This window comes from Cricetulus griseus, chromosome 7 (genome assembly GCF_003668045.3).
Source record: "Cricetulus griseus strain 17A/GY chromosome 7, alternate assembly CriGri-PICRH-1.0, whole genome shotgun sequence".
Taxonomy (NCBI): Eukaryota; Metazoa; Chordata; class Mammalia; order Rodentia; family Cricetidae; genus Cricetulus; species Cricetulus griseus.
The window spans coordinates 27,297,388-27,324,117 of NC_048600.1; the positions used below are offsets into that span (position 1 = coordinate 27,297,388).

The window sequence follows — 26,730 nt, forward strand, 5'->3', positions numbered from 1 at the left end:
GGAGTTGGTGAAAGCATCGCCATGGCAACAGTGACGTCCATTCACCCTGGATCTAATTGGAGGAAACCCCGTGGCCGAAGCCGCAGCCTGCGGGTCAACCGAACCTACCCGAGCCGACCCACCCTGGGAGCCTCCGCTTCGCTTCCCGCCCCGCCCCCTGCGCCCCCTTCCGCGCGCTCGCTCCTCATTGGCCAGCGGAGGGGCTGGAGGCGGGACTCCTCGGGGATCTGCAGAACCCCATTGGTCAGCGACGCACTCGTCGGCTTCGCGCTAGGCTGAGACGGGAGGGTCCTCGGCTAAAGCCCAAGGCAGATCAAAGTGGTGGGACTCGCGTCGCGGCCGCGGAGAGTAGAAGGTGAGTACGGGCGCAGCCCAGCGGCCGCTGCCGTCGCGAGGGGCCGGGGCTGGGGGTGGCGGGGCGCGGTCCTCGGGGCTGCTGGGCCACCGCGCGCCCTAGGGACGGGCTGGGACGGGAAGGTGCGGCGCCAACGGCCACTTCCATCTTGGGCCGGGCGGGGCCCGCGCTCTGGCCTCGGGGAGGCGCGGCGGGCGACAGGCGAGCCTGCCGGAGGGGCGCGCGGAAGGCGGCGGCCCCGCATGAGGCCCCAGGACGCGGCCTCGTGCGCCGAGACAAAGCGGGCGTCCGGCCGCATTGTCTGACGTGCTTCTCCCCTCGCTCCTTTTTGTCCTCGCCGGCGCCGCCCCGCCCCGCCCCTGGCGGTTCTCAGGAGGACTCCGGATCCGGCTCGGCGCTCGCCCTCGCTTCGCCATGGAGAAGACCGAGCTGATCCAGAAGGCCAAGCTGGCCGAGCAGGCCGAGCGCTACGACGACATGGCCACCTGCATGAAAGCCGTGACGGAGCAGGGCGCCGAGCTGTCCAACGAGGAGCGCAACCTGCTGTCGGTGGCCTACAAGAACGTGGTCGGGGGCCGCAGGTCCGCCTGGAGGGTCATCTCGAGCATCGAGCAGAAGACCGACACCTCCGACAAGAAGTTGCAGCTGATCAAGGACTATCGGGAGAAAGTGGAGTCGGAGCTGAGGTCCATCTGCACCACGGTCCTGGTGAGTCGTGAGTCTGCCCCGGTAGGGGAGTGGGGCGGCGGGAGCCGAGACCCTTTTGTGTGGTGCCCTCGGTGGCGAGCAGCCAGTGGGGTGCGGAGTTTGTGAGATGAGCCCCTGGCTTCCTTCATACCTTGTTTCAGAGCTTTCCCCAAGGGTGAGTAAATCTTTTCCCAGGCTCTGGATTACAGAAACTGGGGACATCTGCGTAGGCTTGCACAAGACTGAAAAATATCCCTTTAACCTTGTGCCGGGAGACTGGTCTTCAAGTCCGGGCGACCAGTAACAATGGGGGCTTCACCTCACAGAGGGAAGGCAAGCACGGGGACTTTAAACATAGAGATGCCTCCCCCTCCTCCCCCCGATTTAGGAATGGGAAACTAAAAATAGCTTGATTTTTTTTTTTTTTTTTTTTTTTTTTTTTTTTTTTAGGTGAGAGTATGTTGAGCCCTTCCCTGGTAAAGGGGTGTGTGTGTGAGACAGAGAGGGAGGAGAGAGTGGTGTGTGTGTGTAGGGGGGGAGTTCACTAAATGAAAAAGATAGACCTAAAGAAAACAATGTCCTGGTCACTTTCATTATTTAGTAGCATTTCTTTCTTGTTGCCTCTCTTAGGCTAGGGCATGTTGTAATGAAGTCATTTTTGGTGTGAACAGGCAAGGAAAGCTTTCCAGGTTTTGAGCTGTCCAGTCCTAGTAGGGGTGTTAACAGTTATGATTCACCCGTATTAGAGGGAGAGTTTTTTAAAGCTTGGTCATCATTTGCACACATTAAAGCAAGTTTCTAAAATTTAAATAGTAGCATGTCATGGAGTGTCAAATATATTCATGCTGCCAGGAGAATCATGTGCTCATTCAGATGCAGTAACAGCAGTGTGCAGTGGCTGCTGGGTTTGTTCTTTGTATGCCACCTTTATAAGAGTTGCCTGGAGCTGACACGGTCGATACTGGGTTTAGGTGCCTTTGAAAGGCAAGCATGCATGGTTGGTGATTTTTCATAAGAGAAGAAAAAAAAAATTAACTCTTCCCTCCCAGCCTTTCCTTCATCACATCAAACCAATGGAACCTAGAACTTCTGTTCCCTGTTGTGTAAAACTTAAACTGTTTTAAGGGATTATCTGAGTAAAATCATGGTAGGTAGATACAGATGTTAGGGGCAGTGCATAGTAAAGTTCAGAAAGCTCTGTTGCTTGATAAAGACAAGTGAGATGTTGTGTTAACACAAGTTTTCTTCAGTCCCTTCTCAGCATAGAGGAGGTAACTCTTTAGTCTGAGATATTTGTATTAAAGAGAGCTGCCAACTTGGATAACAATGGCAGATTTTAATAGCTCATATTGATGGCTATTACCACTTTGTGTTTATTTGCCCATGCAGGTCAGAATTGCCAGATTTTTTTATGTTCTCTAGCAGTTTAATTCTGAACCAAAAGAATATTCCATCTTGCAGCTCATATAGTTCTATTTTAAGATTGTATGTGTGTGTTATATTATAAGATATATATGTGTGTGTACCATCCATGAGGACACATTGTCCAGCGGTCAGGGCTTGTATCCTGTGGAACTGGAGTTGAACACTGCTTGGGTGCCAGGAACTGAATTAGGATCCCCTTGAAAAACAGCAAGTGCTGTTACCCACAGAACCATTCCCCAGAAACTTTGCTTTTCATGGTAGCATAAATGTGGGAGTTTTCCTTTTTTTTTTTTTTTTTTTGATGATGTGGTTTGAGTGACCAGACACTTAGCATAGACCTGTCATGCACATCCTTTTAAGAAGAGGATTCTTGGAATTAGGACAGTACTTTGTCTTCTTGCACGAGACAGAAGTAGAAGTGGAAGATTAGACCAATCTGAGACACCAATGCACAAATTAAAATTAATACAGTGTCTTCAGCCAAATTTTGCCTTGATGACCAACCTTAGAAAGATTATCCTGGGAAACCATGTCTTCGGGTTGGCAAATATATTGGAGAGCTTGCTGTATATTGAAAGATTAAGAAATACAGGGAAGAGCAAAGCTTTAGAACCATTGGGGTTTTTTGTTGTTTTTGTTTTTGTCCTATAGTAATTTATAATATAGGTATATAAGGTGTTTATGAGCAAAATGTAGTCTAGTTAGAAGGAAACAGACTTCACAGAGATGCATTAGGTGAACATTAAGGGAGGGAGCATTGTTGGAAGCAGGCTTGTCATCCTTCCAGACCAGTGGGGAGAATTTGGGTTGGGATTTAAGGGGAGGTTTTTTGTGTGACTAGAGGGTGGACTGTTGGTAGGAACCATAATTGATAAGGGCAGGTCAAAGGAAGAAGCTAGATTGAAGTTTGGGGTTTTCTTGTTATGGTACTGGGAATTGAACTCATGGCCTTGCACATGTTCTGTCACCATGAGCTATGTCTCCAGCCACCTGTAGATGTTTCTAAAGGTGTGGCTCCAGCTAGGATTCATGGTTTGAGTGTGAACTGACCAGTTTATAAGGAAGAGATAAACTAGTCAGCAAGAATCTGATGATTGACAGATTAGTAATTCATTTTTGGGAGTTGGAACCCAGGGTAAGAACTGTACCACTGAACTATAGTCATAACCCTAAATGTTTTTATTTTGTAATTATTTAGTAAGGAATCTGGAAAGAAGAGGAAATGAATGAAACCTAAAGTTTCTGAACATGAGCATAGTAAAGTGTGTGGGGGGGAGGAGACTGGGGAGGAGAAATTGATACAGAAGTAAAAGGTCAGACTCATTTGGTTTGTCAGCCAGAACCCCCCCCCCCAAAAAAAAATAAAGGCAGAGGCAGGTGGATCTCTGTGAGTGGGAGAAACCCTGTCTTGAAAGAAAAAAAAAAATCAGCCAGGTTGGAGTGTAAATAATAAATTAATTTTAAAAAGCAAGAGTAAAGTAAAATGGGGGGTGGAGGGAGTCAGCCAGGGTTTTGATACAAAATAGCAATTGACTGCCATTCAGAGTAGATTGGAGGTGGATAATTTTAACTATTCCGAATGTAGATGAACAAGCCTTTGGTATTCTTTGTTCTGAAAGTTCCTAAACTGGCATCGTTCCAGGTAATATTAAAATCCAAATAAAATTTTTGAGTTATAATAATTGGGGACTGTCCATGTTTAAATTTGGTCTTTGCCCTTCTTCCGTTGAATGAGAAGGACTCCCATAGTCCCATCTATTTGAATGCTTGGTCCCCCAGTTGGTGGAATTGTTTGGAAAGGATTAGGAGGTGTGGTCTTGTTAAGAGGAAGTGTCTCTCGTTAGCACTTTCTGTCTTGTACTTGTGGATTAAGATGTAACCTTGCCCCAGCTGTGGTGGCACTCCGGAGGCTGAGGGAGGTGAATCTCTGTGAATTAGAGGCCAGCCTAGTCTATACAGTGAGTGAGTTCCAGGACAGCTAAGGCTACACTGAGAAACCCTGTCTCAAAAAACAAAAGATTAAGCTCACAAGTAATATTCCAGCATCGAGCCTACCTGCTATGTGCTCTCCACCATGATCTTGTACTCTAACCCTCTGAAACTGTCAGCCTCAAACACTTTCTAAGTTGTCTTGGTCATGGTGTCTTATTACAGTAATAGTAAAGTAACTAAAGACAACCTATTCAAAGAGATGAAATGGTGGCAATATAGTGATTAGTGTAATGACTTAGGGACGAATGGTGCAAAAGTCATGAATGATCTGAATGTTGTTAAGAGCAAAGTTTAAGTGAAGTCAAGCTGTGGTTATTAGCAGTGCAAAACTTTTGGAGCAGTTCAGAACTTGATGTGAAGTAAGAGCAGATGAAAGAAATCAGATGGATTTGTAAAGTCCCCTCTGGGACTCAGAACAAAATCTGTCATTTACAGATCTTGGACAAGAGCCAGACACTTGAAGAAGTGCATACATGTTAGCCTCTAGCACTATAGTACCCTCTCTCCTAGCCTTTCTGTAGGTGGGTTTCAGTATAATGCAAGGGCAATTTGAAAAAACCTACTGTCAATACTATAATGTTTTTAAAAATAAGAAAGCTCAGCTTGGTGGCCCATGCCTGTAATCCCAGTACTTGGAAAGTGGATGTAGAAGGAACAGAGATCAGGATCAACCTCTACTATGTTGTGAGTTTGAGGCTCCCCTAGATTCTGAGACATCCTGTCTCAAAGGGGGGGGTGGGTAAAAAGCAGCTGCCAGAGACAAGTACAGTGGTAATGTGCCTGTAATCTGAGCCGTTTGGGAGGTGGAGCAGGTTTGAGAGTTTGAAGCCAGCTTGGGGAGCAGCAAGAGCCGCCTCCTCCTCCTCCTCTTCCTCCTCCTCCTCCTCCTCCTCCTTCTGTAGTAAGAGAGTTAAGTGCTGGACTTGGTAGCACACACCTTTTTAGTCCTAGCTCTCAGGGAGGCAGCCAGATAGATCTCTGAGTTCGAGGCTAGCCTGGTCTACAAAGTGAGTTCCAGGACAGCCAGGACTATAAAAAGAAACCCTGTTCTTTAAATAAGAAAGAATGAAAAGAAAATGAAAAACTCATGTACATTGAGTGGAGAAGTGTATACCTTTAATCCTAGTATTTAGGAAGCAGAGGCAGGAGGATCTCAGTCAAAAGCTACCCTGTGTAGCCAAACTTCTCCTGTGTCAAATGGGGGGCAAAATAAAAATCACATAAAGTATAGACAGTTTGGAAAGCTGTGATTTTATAACAGCTGTATAACCTTATTTCAGTGATAATCTTAAATTTAGTTATGTTCTAAATTAACCTTATAATGAAAATATCTCATGCTGGTTGTTAATTTGGTCTAAGACATGTATTCTTGACCATTAGTAATCATAGATCTTAATCTTAATGCAGTTTCTGCATAATAATAGGAAAAGTAAGGGCTCTGGAATGGGTGGGCAGCTTGCTTGCTTGTTTTTTGATTTTTGAGTTTCTCTGTGTAACTCTCGGTGTCCTGGAAATCATTCTGTAGACCAGGCTGGCCTCAATTAGAGGTCTGCCCTCTGAGTGCTGGATTAAAGGTGTGTGCCTCTGAGGCCCAGCTTGGAATTGGCAGCTTTTAACTCACTGCTCCTTCTGTGCTTTGTTGAGCACTGAAAGAGCAGTGATTCTTCATCTGTAAGTTGAGGATAGTGCCTCTGTTGTAGGTAAAATAGCTGCATTGATGGACTTTTGGGAGGTAGTGTAGCTAGCTGATGTCGGTCTTGAACTCCTGATGGTCCTGCCACTACCTCTCAAGTGTATGCTGTACTTCTAGCAAGTTCTTTTTTTTCCCCTTATATGGTTCAATATAGTATCCTGTATGTATGTCTGTGTGTCTCTGTCCTGTCTTTGTGTCTTCTAAATACTGAGAATCGAATTTAGGGTCTCTTGAATGCTAGGTAGGAAGCAGGCTTTGTACGTTAACATTTTGTATATTTACTAAGTTGAGTTGTTAGTATTTCTACTTTAAAGTTGAGAAAACTGAAGCATAAGGAAGTTAGCAGCTTGGTCAAGATCACTGAGTAAAGGGTAGAGCAAAGATTTGAACCCAAGCTGTGTGCCTCCACATGAATTGAAATATAGTTCCTAAATATGTGGTGGCTGATTGTAGACCCAGTGTGACTTTCTGTGTTGGAGAATTTGGACATTTTACTAAATATAGAATATTCTGTATGTATGTATGTATGTATATGTATATATAGAGATAGATATAATATTTACTAAATATAGAACTTGGGAGGGAGAAGGCATATATATAGAATATTTACTAATTATAGAACTTGGGAGGGAGAAGGCAAATCTTTAGACAGAAATGACTTAAACTTGAATTACATTACTGAGCTCCCCCCACACACCCACACCCATACACACAGGGTTTCTCAGTGTAGCCCTGACTGTCCTGGAACTCGCTTCTATAGACCAGGCTGGCCTCAAAATCACAGTGATCCACCTGCCTCTGCCTCCTGAGTTCTGGGATTAAAGGTGTGTGCCACCACTGCCTGGTTTATGTATAGAAGGCTTCTTGCTTTACATACAGGATATGACAACATTTTGACTTTTGGTGTTTTGCCCTTGAGTTATTTAGTTCCTTGATGCCAAGAGTTTTATAGGTTTTGTTTTTTAATGAAGAGTTAGTGGGGGGAACTGAGTATATTACTGTCCATGCTTAGCATGTACAAGGCCCTGGGCTCTATTGCAGCAATGGGAAAAGAAAGTAGAATGGAATGGAATGTTGTTAGTGTAAATTATTAGATCAGTATTTCTCAACCAGGGTATTTTATCCTTTCCATGCTGTGGGACTTTTGTGTGATGATTTTATGATTTAACAAAGCTTGCCTGAAGATCAGAATGCATAGCCAAGCCACAAGTTAACCATACAAACACACCTAAACCACTAGTTAGCCATAGAGGACAGGCAGAGGTGGCCACACCTTTAATCCCAGCACTCGAGAGACAGGTAGAAGTATCTCTGTGAGTTACAAGTCCACCGTGGGCTCCTTGAGAGTGAATCAGTCTCAAAGAGAAACAAGCTCACACCTTTGATCCCAGCACTAGAGAGGACATAAGGCAGGGGCTCAGTGCAGTCTTGAGCACCTGAGATTTTTGGTAGAGAGCATTGCAGCCTGTAGTCATGCTGAGGACAGGATCCCCCCCCCCCCCTTTGGTCTGAGCCTTGGTAGAGGTAAGAACTCTCTAGTGGCTTGGCTCTTTTCTTTTCTGATCTTCAGCTTGAACCTCAGTATCTGCCTCTGTGTTTTTATTGTGATACACTTTTTATACTTTTGGCAACATCTGGAGACATTTTTTTGGTTTCAAAACCTGGAGTGCACCCCCCACCCCCCCACTCCATGTGTGTGCGTGGGGGGTGGTGTGTGTGAGTGTACATACACTACCTTGTGGGTAGATGATAAATAGAATAAACAAGGCTGCTGGATATTACCCTAAGAAACTTATTTATCAGCTCCTTTACAAAGCCATTTTATGATTGAAGCCCTGAGATCTGCTTTTCAACAAACTTGTCACAGAGGAAGAAACTCTTAGCTTTGGTCTCCTGAAGAAGACAGAAAAGTACGCATTGCCTGCTGCAGGTGACGTCCTTATCATCCCTCCTTCTGGGAAAACTGGAGTATGTGGTCCATGGTTTTTTAGAACCCTGTGTTGTTTCTTTAGATGTTCCATAATTTTACTAATGTTTCACTTAATGCTTAGGTTTTAAACAGTTTTTCTCTACTATAAACAACATGGGGAAGAACATGACTTTTGTGTGCTTTTATTATTTAATGAAATCACTTTATTAACTCAAAGAAAAACACATAGTTTATGGAGGACACTCAAACTATAAATCTTCAGTAAATGTCTATTTATGCGCAGTCAGAATGACCATTCTGAAGTGATAGAGCTTTATCCAGTGGTAGAGATCACCACAGACTGAGGTGAAAAGGAGCTGGTAGAGAGCATAGATGTGTAATCACTGCATCCCGATAAATTAAAAATTTAAAAACATAATTAAGAAATACGACTGACCCATCAATAAGCTGGTAATCTGATGGTGAGCCTGCACTATTGCACCTTGTGCTACTTCCAGGTTAATGGCGATACTTTTTCAAGTATAGTGTACTGGGGCAGGGCTTGGTTTTGCTTTTTTTGTTGGTTTTTGGACAGGGCTTCTCTGTATATCTCTGGCTGTCCTGGAACACACTATATTTATCAGGCTGGCCTCAAAACTCACAGAGATCCACCTATGTCTGCCTCCTGAGTGCCGAGATTAAAGGTGTGTGCCACCATTACCCAGCTAGGGCATGTGGAATATTCCTTTACATTGTATGAATATGTGTTGCTGTGATTGGTCTAATAAAGAAGCTGACTGGCCTGAACAGGATTAGGTTAGGCAGGAGAATCAGACTAAGGACACTGGGAAGAGGGAGAACGGAGTGAGATGAGTTGCCAGCCAGGCACGGAAAGGAAACAGGAGGTGCAAGATGGAGAGATAATGCCATGTGGCTGAATGTAGGTTAATATAAATGGGTTAATGTGAGTTGTAAAATTTAGCTAGTAACAAGCCTAAGCTATTGGCCGAGGATTTATAATGAATAAATAGTCTCCAAGTGGTTATTTGGGAAGCAGCTGAGGAAACAAAGCTGATCGTGGTCCCAACAAAAGACTCCACGTACAGGAGTAAGTCTTTGAAAATAAAGTTTCCACAAGTTAGCCCTTTATATGACAGCTAATGTACTTATGATATCTGACCTCTGCTTATACTTTTAGTCCTTTAATTGATATAATGGATTGAGTGATGGGGAATGTATGTTCATCTTATTGATTATTGAATAAAGTACTTGTTTGACCAATGAAACATCAAGTTAGCCAGGACTGGGAGTCAAAGAGGATTCTGGGAAATGTAGTAGAGAAGTGGTATTCCAGGCAGGAAGTGTCCCTTTTTCCCCTTCGCCTCCTCCAGCGGCAGGTTGTGAGCCACCAGCAAGAGAGGGTGCCAGTGAAAGTCATCCTCTATAAGATAAGTCTTATAAAATATATAGATTTATATTAATTAAGACTGAGCTAACAGATGAGGAATCCTAGTCATTGGCTAAGCAGCTTTGTACTTAATATGTCTCTGTATTATTTTGTCCATCCACGCGGGCGGCTGGCAGAGACCACCCACGTGGCGGTAGAATTTGGGCAGCTTTGGCGGAAAGATTTATCATAACAATTGAGAATGTTCATTAACTTGCTGTTTTATTTCTTAATCTGAATAGTGTGGCATCAGCCACATGGTCTTGAGAGCATATATATATATATATATATATATATATATATATATATATATATATATATATATACAGTGTTCTGCCCAGGTCAGAGGAGTGTACCAGGCAATATTAAAGATGGTTGTGAGCCACCATGTGGTTGCTAGGAATTGAACTCAGGACCCAGGGAAGAGCAGCTAGTGCTCTTAACCACTGAGCCATCTCTCCAGCCCCGAGAGCTTTTATATTTGAGAGGGTTTTCATATAGCTAAGCTGGCCTTAGACTTGCTGTGTAGCTGAGAATGAAATTGAACTCCCTGCTTCTACGTCCCAAGTGTTGGGATTACTGGCACAGGTGTGTGCCAGCAGAAGATGCTGGTAATAAACCTTGTACTTACTGCATATGAGGCAAGCATTCTACTGAGCATCCCTTGCCCAAAACTAGCCTGTGTGCTTTCCACTGGGCATATGGGCACAGCTCCTTTTTGTTGATTCTTTGTTACTGATGTTTTGTAGTGCTTGTCAGTCAAGTTCTCTACTTCTGAACTACATTCTGCGCCACTACTTCCCTGTCTAAAAAAAATGCTACTACACCTCTGGAGTTCTGAGATTACAGACATGGCAATTTTATATGGTGCTGGGAATCAAATACAGGGTTTTATATATACTAGACAGTCATCCTGCTACATCCTCTGCCTCCTACACACACCTTTTTATATTGTGGGACAATTGAAACCATTTAGGAGCATAAAACCAAGAATTCTGTCAAAACCAAAAAGCTGATGTGCTTTTTCATGTATTATTTCAGTGATACTCTTTAATACAGCTCACTCCAAGTGATATTTATCGTTTTACCTTGAAATATTCGATATGTGAAGAACACTTTGAAGAAGTAATTTAATCTATAGATAAAAGTGGCAGTGAATGAACAATAAGTTTTCTTCTCTTTTACATCTTGTAAATGATGCTTCCCTTACACCTTCATGGTGTTCATAAAGTCAGTGGTGGGAAAAAAAAAAAAAAAGCTGGGCGGTGGTGGCCCATGTCTTTAGTCCCAACATTTGGGAGACAGAAGCAGGCGGATCTCTGAGTTCAAGACCAGCCTTGTCTACAGAGCAAGTTCCAGGTTAGCCAGGGAGACCCTGTCTTGAAAAACAAAAGAAAGGTTTTTTGTTGTTGTTTTTAGAAAAAATCTGAAGCGAATTTATTCTAAGAGTGGACAACTGAAAACAATACATTAGGAAAATAAATAACAAATAGCAGTATATTAGTCATGGAATACTTCTCACAATAAAAAAGGATAGACTATTTGAAAAATTGCCAAGTGAAAAATTTCATGAAAAAATATATAATTCTCCTTATATCCCAAAACAAGTGAGACCAATGGGAAACAAAAGTGATCTGGGGGTAGAGACTGGGATGGACAGGGGCAGGAAGGAACTTTGTGGGGTGATTCCATTGTTCTGTGTGGGCTGTGCGGGTTGTGGTTCACAATGCTCTTACGTTGGATGTCCTGAGAGAGCTGATGGACATGGCTCTAAGGAGTCCATGTACTATAGCTACATAGATGGTGGATAGACACAGATAACATTTATAGCATAGTGCAAATTATACCCTTCTGCTTTAACAAAAGACAAGCTAAATGAAAGTACATTGGTGTCCTTGCCAGAACAAGGCATTTCCTGTCTTTAGTAGTCTTTGAGTTTATAGCAGAACTTGACCTATATTTAGAATTCTAACCAAGCGATTTTAACCTATTTGTTATTGAGCTTCCTTTGTATTAGGTATCAGAGTATCTGTCCAGTTTGGTTATTTAGGACTAAACCAAAATCTTTCCCCTCCTTTAGGAAAACTCTTACCATCATGTATCCTGTCCCTTGAAATTCTGTGGCCGAAGGGCAAAGTATGGATGGGCACCGGTGTTTTTTGTTTGTTTACTGTCACAAACCAGAAATGTTGGTGTGTATCATAGTTTTTAATTGACAAATACAGAGGATGCTTTTCATGTATATCTGTAATCTTTGAAAGCCATTGTAACATGTTACATGGTAGCTATAGCTACTAGGTACTCAACTGCCAACATGAGAATACAGCAGAAGCCAGACAGGACTTTTTTTTTTTTTTTTTTTTTTTTTTTTTTTTGAGACTATCTAGAATTGGTGCAGCTGCTTTGAAGGGACAAGGGTAAACTGCAGTTTTTACACACAGCATCTGGGTGTATTTCTGTCTTGTCTGTTCCTCTCTTTCTTTTGTTCTTCCTTTCTACCTCCCTTCTGATTGGTGTGTGTGTGTGTGTGTGTGTGTGTGTATAGAGTATACCATGTACATAAAAAGTACTGTCCTACCCTCTGTGAAGCATCATTGTGCCATAGCAGATCCTGATACTAATCCTAGTCTAACTTTGCCTGTGTTAGTGGTGGTTGGAGATTTTATGGGCCAGGAGAAAGGATTTAGAGACTTGAAATTGAGGTATCTTTATGGAAGGGGCATTTTTCTGCTTTTATGTGCTGCTGCTTTGTCCCCTTTGTTCATCTTTTGGGGTTTAGCTTTTTTGACCACAAATAGCCAGTTGACTGCATGGCTACTCTGGTTTATTGTTATTTTCACTGTAACTAGGGTGGTGTATGTCCTGTTGGACCTGAGTAGTGCATTAAGTCTCTGACATTGTGATGACAGCTCTCATTCACTCATGGTATTTATTTAGCAACTAGTCTAGCTGCTGTTAGGTGTCAGGTCTTTTGTTACTATTAGACTCAAATCCCAAAATTTAGGTGTCTGTCTATGCAAATACTGATGTTAATCCCCTTCCCCCAGAGGGGCATTAATGAGTGTTTTTGAATTTTAATAAGCACAGTGGGAGCTAAGGAGGCTCAACACTTTTTCAGGTATTGATCCCTTTCACCTTAGGATAAGGATGGGTAGAGATGCTGAGTTACATGAGTTCATACTAGTGAGAAGTCAGAGGAGGTGTGATGAGCCTGGATGACAAGTAGGTAGAGTGGGTAGTTAGTACAAATAAGTACTGTAATTATAGACATAGGTTTGGAAATGCATTTATTTCTATTTAGGGCATATTAAATCTGGTAGAAACTTGTGTCAGGGTACTCACTCATGCACTATAGTCAAATAGACTGCAGGTAGGGGTGGGGAATGTTTTCCAGTAGATAAAATTGGAGGGATCAGTTTACTGGAGTGTGTAGTGTTACCTTAGAAGCTCAGACATAAATAAGAGGAGATGTCTTTCAAGTATAGATACAGTAGTCAAGTGCTTGTGACTCAGAAAGTTTTACTCATTTTACATAGAGCAGCAGCACAGAAATGCTAGTGACATGACCAGGGTATTTTCAGTAAGGAGGCAGAGGAACTTGCTGGATCCAGTCATAATAAGGAAGTTGTTTAGACTAATTGACATTAGAACAAAGGGAACTAACTGGGTGGCTTCTGAAATGTTTTTAAGGCATCGTCTCCACAGTTAGAATGGATTTGTTTTGTACATTGACTGTGATTAACTACAGACCATTGGGTCTTTTTTTTTTTTCTTTAGTGTCTGTCTCTTTCCTGTTTCCATGATTCCTGCTGTTCTGAAAGATTCATCTATATTGATAATCTGTTTATGTGCTCAGATTGTATTTAAGTCTTAGGTTCTTTTTGTTGTTGATAGTTTGTTTTTTTGAGACTGTTTCTCTGTGTAGTCCTGTAATTCATTCTGTAGACCAGGCACACCTTGAACTCACAGAGAGATGTATCTGCCTGCTTCTGTCTCCTAAGTGCTGGGATTAAAGGCATGCACCACCATCGCCCAGCATATATAAAATCTAGACAAGATTAAATCTTTTTCAGTTAGTGATTTATAGCTAAGAGAGGAAATAGGTGTTACCATGATGTACACATGCTTCCTTATCTGAGGTTTCTAAGTGCAGTCTTCACTTCTGGAGAAAATTACTTCTGGGACTTCAGTGACTATATGGAAGGCAGTGGGGATAAAAACCAAAGGATGTAGTAGATGACACCAGCCTTCTGGCTAAGTCAGCTAGTGCTCTCCATCAGAGAAAACAGGATAAAAACTGGTAGGTTAGATTTGGAAAGCAGCCTTTTACAAAAGGAGTTGTAGCTGTAGCTCAGTTGGTAGAGTGCTTGTTTAACATCTATGGCAGCCTAGGATTTGGTCCCTAGCACCATATAAACTGGTAGGTCACCTCAGTGCTTGATAGGTAGAAACAGGGGTGCCAGAGTTCAAGGTCATTCCTAGCTATACAATCAGTTCCAGGCCACTTGGGAGTCTGTACTACATGATCTTGTCTCAAAACAGTAAAATTATAGTTGAAAGTCCCAGTGACTGATCTAGATGTCCATAATTAGGACACAGTCAGCCTTTTGTATAGGTACTGTCCATGCATTGAAGGTAAGTGTCAAGTGTTTTATTAACCCATTTAATCTTTACCAACATTAGTGGGTAGATTGTCGGTAACCGTTTGTAGATAAAAACAGAACTGTCAAAGGAATGGGTCTGTGAACTGTTAACATGGACACTAATCACTCATGCCTATGAATATCTCAAGTGAATGTCTGTATTTTAGAGCATTAGTCAGGGTTTCCCGAGAACAGAACTGATAGAATGAACTTACATATTAAAGGAGATTTATTACACTGGCTTACTAGATGTGGTCTGGGTACTCCAGCAGTGGCTGTCTCATACTAGAAAGAGAGGTCAAGAATCTGTTAGTTCAGTCTAGTCCTGAGGCTGGATGCCTCAGCAGTCCTAGGCTGCTACTGAGTCCTGGAGGATTCCCAGGGAGCTGGTCTTCAGTCTCTGTTGGAATATTGAATACTATGTGTTCTGAGTAGTTTTTTGAATATGCTTTCTGCTTTGCTAATTTTCTTTGAAAGTTTTTGTCTGTTTTTTTGTTTTTGTTTTTGTTTTCTAAAAAGTTTTGTCTTCCCAACCTCCAAGTTTCCTTTCCTTAAGAGTTTGTTTGGAGGGTGTAGTACTGTGAAGCAAACATGGCCTGCCCTCCATCAGCATGTTATTCTCTGAGTGGGCAGCCTCAGGAGGGAGCTTAATAGATGTCATAGCTGTGTTCTCCCATCCCTTTCTTTTCTAATTGTAGTGTATATGTTGCTGAAACAAGTGCCCTGTGGTGGTTTGAGTGAGCATGGGCACCTATGTAAGTTGCCTTGGTTATGGTGTCTCATCACAGAACTAGAAAAATAACGGGTAAGGCTGTGATGACTTCTGCACTGACCCATGCGCTGGAGCAAATTCCAGATCAGCTTGGACACCTGGTGCTGAACTAGGGTCCAGTGCTTGTATCCTCTGAGGACCTTGAGATTGATGAGCTGGTCAGCACAGCTGTGGCTTCTGCCTGCACCATGGCACGAATGTCCCTTTGAAGCGCCTGTCTGTGGTCTTGGCACACATGTTGCTGGTGATGTTGGGACACGGTGTTTGTGGTAAACAGGCAGAACTGAGATCATGAGCCTGTTGATGTCTGAGCTGAGCTGAAGAAGTGGCCTGCTTCTGAGGCCTGAGGTAGGGGACACGGTCTACCTCTCTTGCTGCTGAAACCAGACTTGCGCTCACTACCTCCTCTAAGGGAAACTATGGCAAGGGGATCCCCTTCTTTCCTCTGGGTCTGAATAATAAACACTGGCCCAACTCTAAAAAAGTAAGAGTGGAAAGTAAACTGATGCATGTTCCTTCCTTAACTTACTTTGTTCTTTCCTCCTGGCTTCATGTTTTTTTTTCCCCCGAATTATTTTATATCAGGAAAAGAGCTTATGCAAAATAAAAGAGAATGATGCGCATTCATTACCCAATTTCAATAGTTGGGTCCTCTATGTAGTCCTGGCTGTCTTGGAGCTTGCTATGTAGACAAGGAAGGCTGGCTTGAACTCACAGAAATCCTCCTGCATCTGCCTCCCAAGTACTCGATATTAGAGGGATTACTATATGGGGAGACTAAAGTGTGGGATAATTTATGAAAGGTGCTAATGTATAGAAGAAGACGTGGATCCAAATTCTTTGAATTTCTGGAAAAGCATGAAAGAAGCTAGTAGTAATTGCTGCCTTTCAGGAATTGAAGACAGAGATGTCTAAGGAGCTGTAGGGAGAACTTTATTTTATGTAAAGTGCATGTATGTTGTCCATTATTCAGCAGAAATGGGGGCTTGCATGCACAATCGGAGTAAGGGAGGAGGACATGTTAGATTTGAATTTGGACCTGCCATTTTGAGATTTTTTTTTTTTTTTTAATTTACCCTGAGGAGGCAGAAAACAGAATGGGGTGACTATCATTTTCCTCACAAGTTCCAGAAAAGAAAGCACTGTGCCTTTCCAGTGTCATACCTTATGTGAAACTGTTCCTGTTAACTTCATTTCAGCATGTTGCCAAGGCATGGCTGATACTCATTTGACAAACAAATGTATGCATATTAGGCACTGTACTAAATTTTGTAAAGGAAAAATACAAAGAAAACATTTGTATTTAGAAGTTCTTCTAAATTAATACTTAAGAATTAACATACATTATAGAGGTTTTTAAAAAGTATTTTGTAGAAAATATTAAACTATTGGAACTTGGTCCTGCCTGACTCCAGGATCAGATAATGGCTCAGTATTCATTCCACTGAAATACTTAGATATAATTTATAATATTTTAATAAGCAAAACAATTACATAGTATGTAACTTAATTAAGAATGAAGCAGTTAGAGTCGGGTGTTGGTGGCGCATGTCTTTAATAACAGCACTCGGGAGGCAGAGGCAGGCGGATCTCTGAGTTTGAGGCCAGCCTGGTCTACAGAGCGAGTTCCAGGACAACTTCCAAAGCAATACAGAGAGAGCAAAACAAAACAAAACAAAACAAAAAAATACATGAAGCGGTTGTGCATGTTTTGTACCAAGGTCATTCATGACACTTGGAACAAGTTGGTAGTTAAAGTTACATTCTTTGTAATTCTTAGTAAATCTGGTTACACTGTGTTTATGGTTTGGATATATGAAATGTCAGTGAAATTTGTATTGTTTTATCTGTGTAGATGTATGTTACGTACCAGCTTCATTTTAAGATAGTTAAGAAAGCCTTACTATTAGCTAAAGGGAGCGCTGTTTGAAAGAACTAATAGGAAAAGGAAGGAAGTGACAGATCCTTTAAAGTGTCTATCAAAGGTGTGTCCATCATTAGGGCATGGATGAGGTTAATATATAGAGTTGTTTGTTACAGTTAACATCTGTTTATTTGCTCAGACTGCTCTTGGGAGCTAGAGAGATTACTCAGCCCTTGTGAACAATTACTCTAATGGGATGTGGAGTTAGCTTCCCAGCACCCATGTCAGGAGGCTCACAACCAACTATAACTCTTACTCTAGGGGCTCTGGCTCCCTCTTCTGGACTCTGAAGGTACCAGTATACATGAGACATGTTATAATAAAAATAATTTTTTAGTTGCTCCTAAGTAGTAGAGGCTGTCTTGGTGTTATGAAGTTTTAGTGCATTTTGTGTAAGTGAATTGATGAAGCAAGTTTTTTTTTCCCTTTAAGCTTTTAAAGGTTTAAAAAATTTGTTGTATTGCGCGCGCGCGCGCGCACACACACACACACACACACACACACACGTGTGTGTGGGGGGGGTACTTGTGGAGGACAAATGAAGGCATTGGATTCCCTGGAGCTGGGGTTACAGATAGTTGTGCAACCATGTAGGTGCCAGGAGCCAAACCTGGGTCCCCTGCAAGAACAATAAGCATTCTTAGCCACTGAGACATCTCTCCAGCCCCTCTGATGGAGCAAAGGTGCTATGGAAGCTGCTTGTGGCTAATGACACTTGATCAGTAATCCAATGATCTAGAGTGTCTCAGTCACCAGACCATCTTGCAGTTGTGAGTAGTGCAGTGACAATGACAGTGATATCTTACAGCTCTCTGATATTACTTGTTTTCTATACCCCTCAGCCAAGTAACACTGCCAGTGCTAGAGAGAGCCCCAGTGGAAGTCCTCCAAACCTCCCAGGGTCCTGCAGTTTGCTGGTTGGAGACTTTACAATATGAGTTAAAATAAAAACAATGCATGGATGGCCAGGCAGTGGTGGCTCACGCCATTAATACCAGTACTGGGGAGGCAGAGGCAGGTGGATCTCTGAGTTTGAGACTAGCATGCTCTATAAGAGCTAGTTCCAGGACAGCCTCCAAAGCCACAGAGAAACCCTGTCTCAAAAAACCAAAAAAAAAAAAAAAAGTCTTATTCTGGGTTATTTTCCAGACTTTCCAATTTTGCATCATAGTTGGCACTTTACAGCTTGTTAACAGATAGTATCTGGTATTTTTTTCAGGAATGCAAGCATGCATGAACTTCTGTTCTTAGCTCAGCTTCTCAAAATGAACTGAGGCAAAGGAGTTGGTCAGTTTATGTTCTCTGACCTCTTAGCATGACGTTATCCTAGGCTTTGACTTCTTTTTTTTTTCCACCTGCCTCAGCCTCCTGAGTGCTGGGACTACAGGCGTGCGCCACCCCCGCCTGGCAGATTTTGACTTCTTTTGGTTGGTTTTATTCCCAGAGAGCACCTATTATGTGTTGATACCATAATATTTTCATGAGACTAATTTTTAAATTACTTAAAATGGATAGTCTAAAGAGAATCATTTATCTTTTGTGAATTTATGTTTTTAGTCAGTACAAACACTTATGTTTAGGTCATTGCTTTTAGTGAAGATACCATTGTATGAAATCAGGGATAAAAGACAGCCAAAAGCCCTGCGGTGGTATCACCCACCTTTATTTAGTCCCAGCACTCAGGAGGCAGAGGCAGAGGCAGGAGAATCTGTGTGAATTTGAGGCCAGCCTGGTCTGCAGAGCTAGTTCCAAGACAGCTAAGACTGTTACACAGAGAAACCCTGTCTAGACACCCACCCACCCAGCCCCCCCCCAAAAAAAAAAAAAAACATAGCAAGTCAGGTATGGTGACATACACCTATGATCCCTTGAGGACTAGAACAGGGCTAAGCTACATAAGGAAACTGTCTCTAAGTAATAGACAAATAAGTAAATTAATAAGTAAATATTGTGGGAGGGTTCGTAGTGCATTGCTCTGATAAAGCTAATGGTTTAGTCGTATACATTTCTAAGTGTAGTCTGTAGATCCTGTCTGTACCTACCTATTTTTGGACAGACACTTGTCTGCAGAGGTCAGTGAATGCCACCATTCTTAACCACAGTGTATTACTTGTGCTGTTTGTATTGGTCTTTCTCATATTTGATGTCTTAGACATTTTGTGTTGTCTCTTAAAAATGACACCCACATCTTCTTTTTCTTCTTAGTGCATTATTGCCCCCCCTTCCCTTTATTTTAAGTTGGGGTGGGGGCCTTACTGTGTTGTGTAGGCTGATCTCAAGCTTTAGAAATCAGGCGACTTTCCTGTACCAGCCTCCCAAAGTAGCTGGAGTACAGATGATGATGCTGTGCCCAGCTTAACTTAGGTAACCCTTCCCTAAACAGCCTTTTCCTTAAAAAACAAAACACAAAAAACTCTGTATTCATTTACATGATATATTGTGCCATTTTCACATTTGTATGTAGTATGTTTTGATGATATTCACCCTCACTTGTGGTCTCCCATCTTCTTTTACTTTTAAGAAATATCTATTTTATTATTTTTAATTGTTCATCTGTGTGTCATTATGTGCATGTGAGTAAAGGTGTCCCTCAAGTCCAGAGGCATTGGGTCTCCCTGGAGCTAGAGTTACAGACTCAGATGCCTGTTGTGGGTGCTGGGAACTGACTGGTCCTATGCAAGAGCAATATGCATGCTTTTAATCACTGAACCATCATCCCATCAGGAACCCCCCATGACCCCAGCATGCTTCACTGGGGTTGCTTCCAGGAGCGTGGGTACCTTACTGGTAGCTATACCACTGAAGAAAATATCTCTCCCCTCGTAGCCATTAGCTACTTATGAGTCCCTTCCCCATCACGACAAGATATTCTTGGGTCACATCTTGTACTGTTGGTTATATGACTGAAAGACAGTGTTTTACAACACTTGACCCTATCCTCTGGCTTCTGACTTCTCCCTCTTCTGTCATGTTCCCTGAGCCTTGGAGTGAGCGATGTATAGACATCCTGTTTATAGATGAACATTTCACTCACTTATTCTCAGCATTTTGACCAATTTTTTGATTCTCTGCCAAGGCTGATAGCAACACTACTGTATGGTGACAAAAGTATTTATTTAGAAGGCAGTTTGACAGGCACATCATGTCCTTTTAGGAAAATAACTAACTGTAGCCTCCCCACTAGGACCTGTGACTTCGCTACTGTGGAGTTGGATTGACTTCTTAAACAGAAAGTGGTTGGTTACCTCCATAGCAGACTTGTCACTATAGCTCCAGTGGGAACATCTTGCCCTGCTGTCAAGTGGAATAGCAGGCAGAAAGTAAAGCTAAGTAGTAGTATTGGGTGACAATTCTCCCCCAGCAGCCTGTATAACCCTTCTAGTACTGTGAGAACTAGACAGCAGGGAAGACATTTCCACTGTAGTTCCAGTTTGAGTGCTTTAGTCCTGTGTGCTAGCTTGGTTCTGTTGCTTTGATAAAACACTGGCCAAAACCATTTGAGGGGAGGAAAGGGTTTCTTTCAGCTTACAACTCTTAGGTCACACTCCATCACTGAGAAAGTCAGGGCAGGAACCTCAAGGCAGAAAGTGAATCAGAGACCATAGAGGAACACTGTTTATTGGCTTACTCTCCATGGCATGCTCTTCTTGCTTTTTTATATAACCCAGGACCATCTGCCTTAGGGTTGGCAGTGCCCCTACTGAGCTGGGCTCTACCACATCAATCATTAATCAAGAAAATTGCCCCCACAGACATGCCTACAGTCCAGTCTGTTGGAGGCATTTTCTCAATTGAGATTCTTTCTTCCCAAATGACAAAAAGCTAACAAGTACTTCCAGTGTTTAGAGCATGCATTGTCTCTAACAGTAGGGTCTTACTCTCTAATTCTGATGCCAATCAATTCCAGTAGCAATTGCTTGTATTCTTTTGGAAGCTACAGGGTTTTACCTGACTGGCAGTTTGCAGGCAGGTATCCTCCTCCTGGAGTTTTTAATGATAACGTGGTTTTTGAGCAGCTTTATCCATTCATACAAGGTGCCTCTTCAAACTTTTTTAATTTAAGAAAAAATTAGCTTACCAAGTATCAGGTTTATGTCATTTGCATATATTTTAGTTTTGGTTGGCCCTCCCCTACCTGCTTCTCTTCTCCATGTCCCTGCCTGTTCCTGTGTCACTTTCCCCTGCCATCTTCCATACATCTTTCAAAACTTGGATGTAGTCATGGTGTACTTAACCAACTGAGCACTTCTTGAGGGCAGCATGAATTTTATTTCAGGCTTTTTTATGTATTTACATGGCACCTAAGCAGTTTCAGTAAATATTGGTTAAATGGCTCACTAACATAGGTGTATCTAAGTTTCTTTATCTTTCTTTTTTCTTTTTTTTTAATTATAAACTGTGGGCAAGGCCTGCCAGAAAAGTGAGTCCAACAACTTGACCGTTTGTGAGAACATGCTTCAGGTCCAAGAAGTATACTGTTACAAGTTCTTGTCTGTGACTGAATTGCTTTTCATTAGTGTTTGATGTATTTCTTTTAGGAATTGTTGGATAAGTATTTAATAGCCAATGCAACTAATCCAGAGAGTAAGGTCTTCTATCTGAAGATGAAGGGAGATTATTTCCGGTATCTTGCTGAAGTAGCATGTGGCGACGATCGAAAGCGTAAGTATAGCTGACCTGTGGGTAAATGCAGAGTTTATAAAAGGAAATGGAAAGGGGTGGTCGCTTGTCACTGAGACAAAATAGCTGAGAAAAAAAAAAAATAAACAGCTTAAAGGAGGGGTTTCTTTGGCTTTGGAAATTTCGGCTCATGGTTCACTAATTCCATTAATGTGGACACTGAGGTAGGCAGACTTGAGGATATGATGGAGCAGAACTGGACACCTTGGTGCTGCCAGGAAGCAAGAGGGTTGGGATAGCTAGAGACATGGTATAGCCCTTCAGGGTACCTCCTAGTTTCCACCCCCTCCCAATAATGCCACCCATCAAAGGACTGGTCATTGATTTGGTCAGCACCCTCAGGATGTAGTCCTTAAAAGTCACACAAACTCAGAAGCCTATCTTTAGCACGTGTGTCTTAGACAGCATTACATAATCAAACCATAACAGATAAATGGAGGCATTTAGGACAAGAGTTTATAGGTGGCTTTGCAACTTAAATGATGGGTCTGTCCCACCAGGAGGCTGTAGCATTAGGGTTGTCAGATCATTGTGGACTAACTACATAGTGAGACTCTGCCTCAGGAAAAAAAAAAAGGCTCATGGGTGAACTCTAATTACGCTTTGACATTACAAGTACCAGCACTCGGGAGACAGAGGCAGGTGGATCTCTGTGAGTTCGAGACCAGCCTGGTCTACAAGAGCTAGTCCCAGGACAGCCTCCAAAGCCACAGAGAAACCCGGTCTTGAAAAACCAAAAAAAAAAAAAAAAAAAAAAAAAAAAAAAAAGCCATTACAAGTAGGCTTAATCTTTTGTTTTTGTTTGCCCAACGTTTAGCTCCACAATTTATATACATTTAATCAGTTATTCTATATTTCTCATAACATTATGTATAGAACATAGAAATAGGATGTTGTATGTTACATGTATGTGTGTGCTGGGGCAAAGACCACTGAAACTGTATCTCCAGTTATATTTATTTATTTATTTATTTATTTATTTATTTATTTATTTTTGGTTTTTTGGGACAGGGTTTCCCTGTGGCTTTGGCTGTCCTGGAACTAGCTCTTGTAGACCAGGCTAGTCTCTTACTCACAGAGATCTGCCTGGCTCTGCCTCCCGAGTGCTGGGATTAAAGGAGTGCGCCACCACCGCCCGGCTCTTTTTAAAATTTTAATAATATTATTTTGCTGGAAATTTAACTTATGGCCTCATGCATGCTAGCTAGGCAAGTGCCCTACCACTGAGCTGTGATCCTAGCCTCACTTCAATTTTGAGACAGGCTTTCGTTAAGTTTCCAGGCTGGCTTTGAACTCACTTTGTAGCTCTGGAAGGCCATGAAACTTCAGTTCTCCTGTTTTACTCTCCCAAGTATCTAGGAGTACAGGCCTGTTCAACCAGGTTCAACTTTACACATTGAACTTTTAGGGGGCTGAAGTATTGTTGCTTAATTTGGTGTTTTTGTGTTTTTTTTGTTTTGTTTTGTTTTGTTTTGTGTGTGTGTTTGTGTGCCTGAATGGCATAGCACATATGTAGAGATCAGAGGACATCTTCTACCATATGGGTTCCAGGAATCAAACTTGTGTTGTCAAGCTTGGTGGCTAGCATCTTTACCCACTGACTGTGTTGCTGGCCCCCATAGGTTTTATTTACTAGAGCTGTGGTGACTCAGAATGACTCAGCTGGTACATATGTTAAAGTTGTTAGCATGCTATATGTTAGATAGATATTTTTGCTGTTGTGTCTTAATTTTTTTTCTCCAACTTACAGAAACAATAGATAATTCCCAAGGAGCCTACCAAGAGGCATTTGATATAAGCAAGAAAGAGATGCAACCTACACATCCAATCCGCCTGGGGCTGGCTCTTAACTTTTCTGTATTTTACTATGAGATCCTTAATAATCCCGAGCTTGCCTGTACACTGGCCAAAACGGTAAGGTTTGTGTGTATGTGTGTGTAGGGTACCTCTTTGGCTGAGGGTGTTTGAGATACTAAGCATAGTATTATTTGGATTCTCGGGGAGGCCATTTCTTTTGCATTGTGTTTTCTTTCTTGCCTACTTCCTCTCCCTATAAACACTGTGCTCTCACTCTGATTCTAATTAGTAATGTCTGCCTGAAGAGCCTGGAAGGAAATGGTCAAAGAAGTCAGAGTAACTTTAGGAGGAAGCATCAGAAACTGGAAAGGAGTGCCTGCCGTATTTGAGCACTAGGAATCTATTCCCCCAAATGTCTCAAAGCCATGCTTGTAAGAATTGTGTCAAGTGTTGCTAATATACTGTGTATCTTGTAAAAGAACCAAGATATGTGTTTCTATAAGTATTTTCAGCAGGTTTCAGGTTTTATGAATTCTTTTTCTTAAAAAAAAAAAAAAAAGCAGAGCAAGTGTAGGTTTAGTAAGGAAAGAACTCTCCAGGGGACAGGGACTTTAGTGAGGAGCTGTCACAACATCTTAAATCGGGCCACTCCAAGGCGGTACTTGTAGTTGGTGTTACCTGTAGCACGGTGTGACTGTACACACAGTTGTATTTGCAGACTGACCAGCTCCTGTCACTGAAGGTATTACTCACTGTGAATGTTAACTTTACCAGGCTTTTGATGAGGCCATCGCAGAGCTTGATACACTGAATGAAGATTCCTATAAAGACAGCACCCTCATCATGCAGTTGCTTAGAGACAACTTAACAGTGAGTATTTCACTACTGTGCGTCTTTAACAGTAATTTTATTTTGATCTTCTGTCCTGGGGGGAAGGGGGCAGTTGTAGAAGAGCTATAGTCTCTTTAAGTTTGGAGAAAGATCTTCATGGTGACAAGGTATTTTTATCAGACCTTCCTAGAAAGGATAATGTACTTGTAGGGAAACAGTATTATTATTATTATTATTTGACTTTGTTGAGCATTCTGGTAACAGTTTATGTAGAGAGCTTGTGTAATTTTAGTATTTCCTTTCTCTGGGTAAATTATGTATAGCAAATTAGGGGTTCTATAGGTGTTACAATCTCCTAAAATCACAAGAAACAGCTTGTTCTAATAAGAGTTCACTTGGTAGGCTAGAGAGGAACATTGGTTGCTCTCCTAGAGGGCCTGAATTCAAGTCTCAGTATACACATAGTGGGTCACAATGGACTAACTCCAGTCCTAAGGGACCTAAGGCCCTCTTATGACCTCCATGGGCACTGTACACACATGTTATGTAGATAGAATACCTATACCTATAAAGGCTTAATAATTTTTTTGTTTTTTTCGAGACAGGGTTTCTCTGTGTAGCTTTGGAGCCTATCCTGGCACTCGCTCTGGAGACCAGACTGGCCTCGAACTCACAGAGATCCGCCTGCCTCTACCTCCCGAGTGCTGGGATTAAAGGCGTGCGCCACCAACGCCAGGCAAGGCTTAATAAAAATTTTTTAAGTTTACTTTGTGAACCCTGTGTATTTGAATATCTGATGGAGGAGTTCATCTTAGAGTTTGTAGTCCATCATAGAGGGAAGTCAAGGCAGGAAACTGGAGGCAGGAATTGAAGAGGAGGTCATGGAGGGTGCTGCTTACTGACTTGTCAGCCTGCTTTCTTTTATTAACCAGAAGAACATTCTCAGGAGTGCTGTTTCCTAATGCAGGGTGAGGCCCTCTTAATCACTGATCAAGATGTCCTCAAGCCAGGCAGTGGTGGGTGGTGTACGCCTTTAACCAACCCTAGCACTCGGGGTAGAGGCAGAGGCAGATCTCTTGAGTTCAAGGCTAGCCTGGTCTACAGATTGTGTTCCAGAACAGCTAGAGCTATACAGAGAAACCCTATCTGGAAAAAGATGTCCCCACAGACATGCCTACAGGCCAACCCTATAGAGGTAGTCCCTCAAAGTTCCCTCTTCCCAGATGACTTTGGTTTGTGTCAGGTTGACAAAAACCAAAGAGGGTGGCCTGTGTCTAAGTTAACACTACCTCTGCTTGTAAGTTGAAGTCCGTTTGTCTTAAAAAGGAGATAAAGGGCACATTAGTGTTCTGTTGCTGTGACAAAGGGCCTGGGATTAAACAACTTTAAGACAAGGAAACATTTGATTCATGAGTTTAAAGGCTTCTGTTTGTAGTACTTGGCCATGTTGTGTTGAACAGTTTAATGGGAACATGTGTGGTGAAAGTCCACATCTCTCCTAGCAGCCACAGGAAAGAGATTGTGTGTCGCAGTATCCTCTGCAAGAGCGCTCCCACAATGACCCAACTTTCTCTGACTTGATACTTCCTGTAAGAAATTCTACTGCTTCTCTTTCAAGCCACACTGACCATGTGGGCCTTTGGGGACATTTCAGACCCAAACTATAGCAGGAGACAACTGACAAAAGCTAAAGCTTGAACTCACATTGTTTTGTATGTTCAAGTAAATCATAGACTTAACAGAAGGGAACAGAGGGGAATGACACCTTTTAGTGTAAATGCAGTTTTCCTAGCTCCGATTGTGGTGCTACAGCTTTTACTAGGGAAGATTGTTGTTGCTGTGTTTTATAAAGCTACACACCAATGATGAGTCCACTGAGAAGGGAGAGGGAAGCACTGGACATCCTTAGATGTCAGCAGAGCCTGCAGCCCAGGAGGACAGAAGTGTGATCTGTACACAGCTGCTTCTGTGCACTGATTGTGTGTGCCTTCCATGGATTCAGGACTAGCTCTAGTCTTTTAACTGGTTTGGTTTCATTTGTTCTCTCTTTACAGCATAATTCTTGAGGGGATTTTATGCTGTTTATCTTAGTATCTTAATAGTAATTTAAGATAATCTAAGAGCCTAATTTTTCTGAAGATTAAAGTAGCATTCTGGTGTTGATCTCAAAAAATCCATTTTCTGAACTTACTGCAGTTAGTATTGACTGTTGACTTTTAACTTCCTCTTTGTATTCTTAATTAGATATTGGAATACTCTAGTTTTAGCATTCAATTAGTACATATGTATGTGTGTTACATCTCCTTACCCTTGGTCACTTGTTCCTGCTTAAATTTCTGTCAGTGCCCCAGCACTTGTGAGGCAGAGGCAGGCAGATCTCTGTGAGTTTGAGACCAACCTGGTCTATAAGAGCTAGTTCCAGGAAGCCGCCAAAGCCATAGGGAAACCCCTGTCTCGAAAAACAAGAAACCAAATTTCTGTCGATGCAAAGTAAATCTGCTTTTTCTGTTAGCCCTTCATATACTTAGAAACACCAAGACCACGATTATCTCCTTGTATAGTTTTTACTTTATTA

At 42.2% G+C, this 26,730-nt stretch overlaps 1 protein-coding gene across 1 annotated transcript in view; it reads left to right on the plus strand.

The window, feature by feature from the left end:
• The first annotated feature begins 230 nt into the window (after positions 1-230).
• Positions 231-26,730, plus strand: part of Ywhaq (tyrosine 3-monooxygenase/tryptophan 5-monooxygenase activation protein theta) — a 28,259-nt gene continuing 1,759 nt past the window's right edge. Inside the window, exons 1-5 of the mRNA XM_027424692.2 lie at positions 231-355; positions 729-1,063; positions 21,386-21,509; positions 23,278-23,441; positions 24,099-24,194. Coding sequence (XP_027280493.1) covers positions 770-1,063; positions 21,386-21,509; positions 23,278-23,441; positions 24,099-24,194 — 678 coding nt within the window. The 5' untranslated portion in view covers positions 231-355; positions 729-769. The remainder of the gene's footprint in view (positions 356-728; positions 1,064-21,385; positions 21,510-23,277; positions 23,442-24,098; positions 24,195-26,730) is intronic.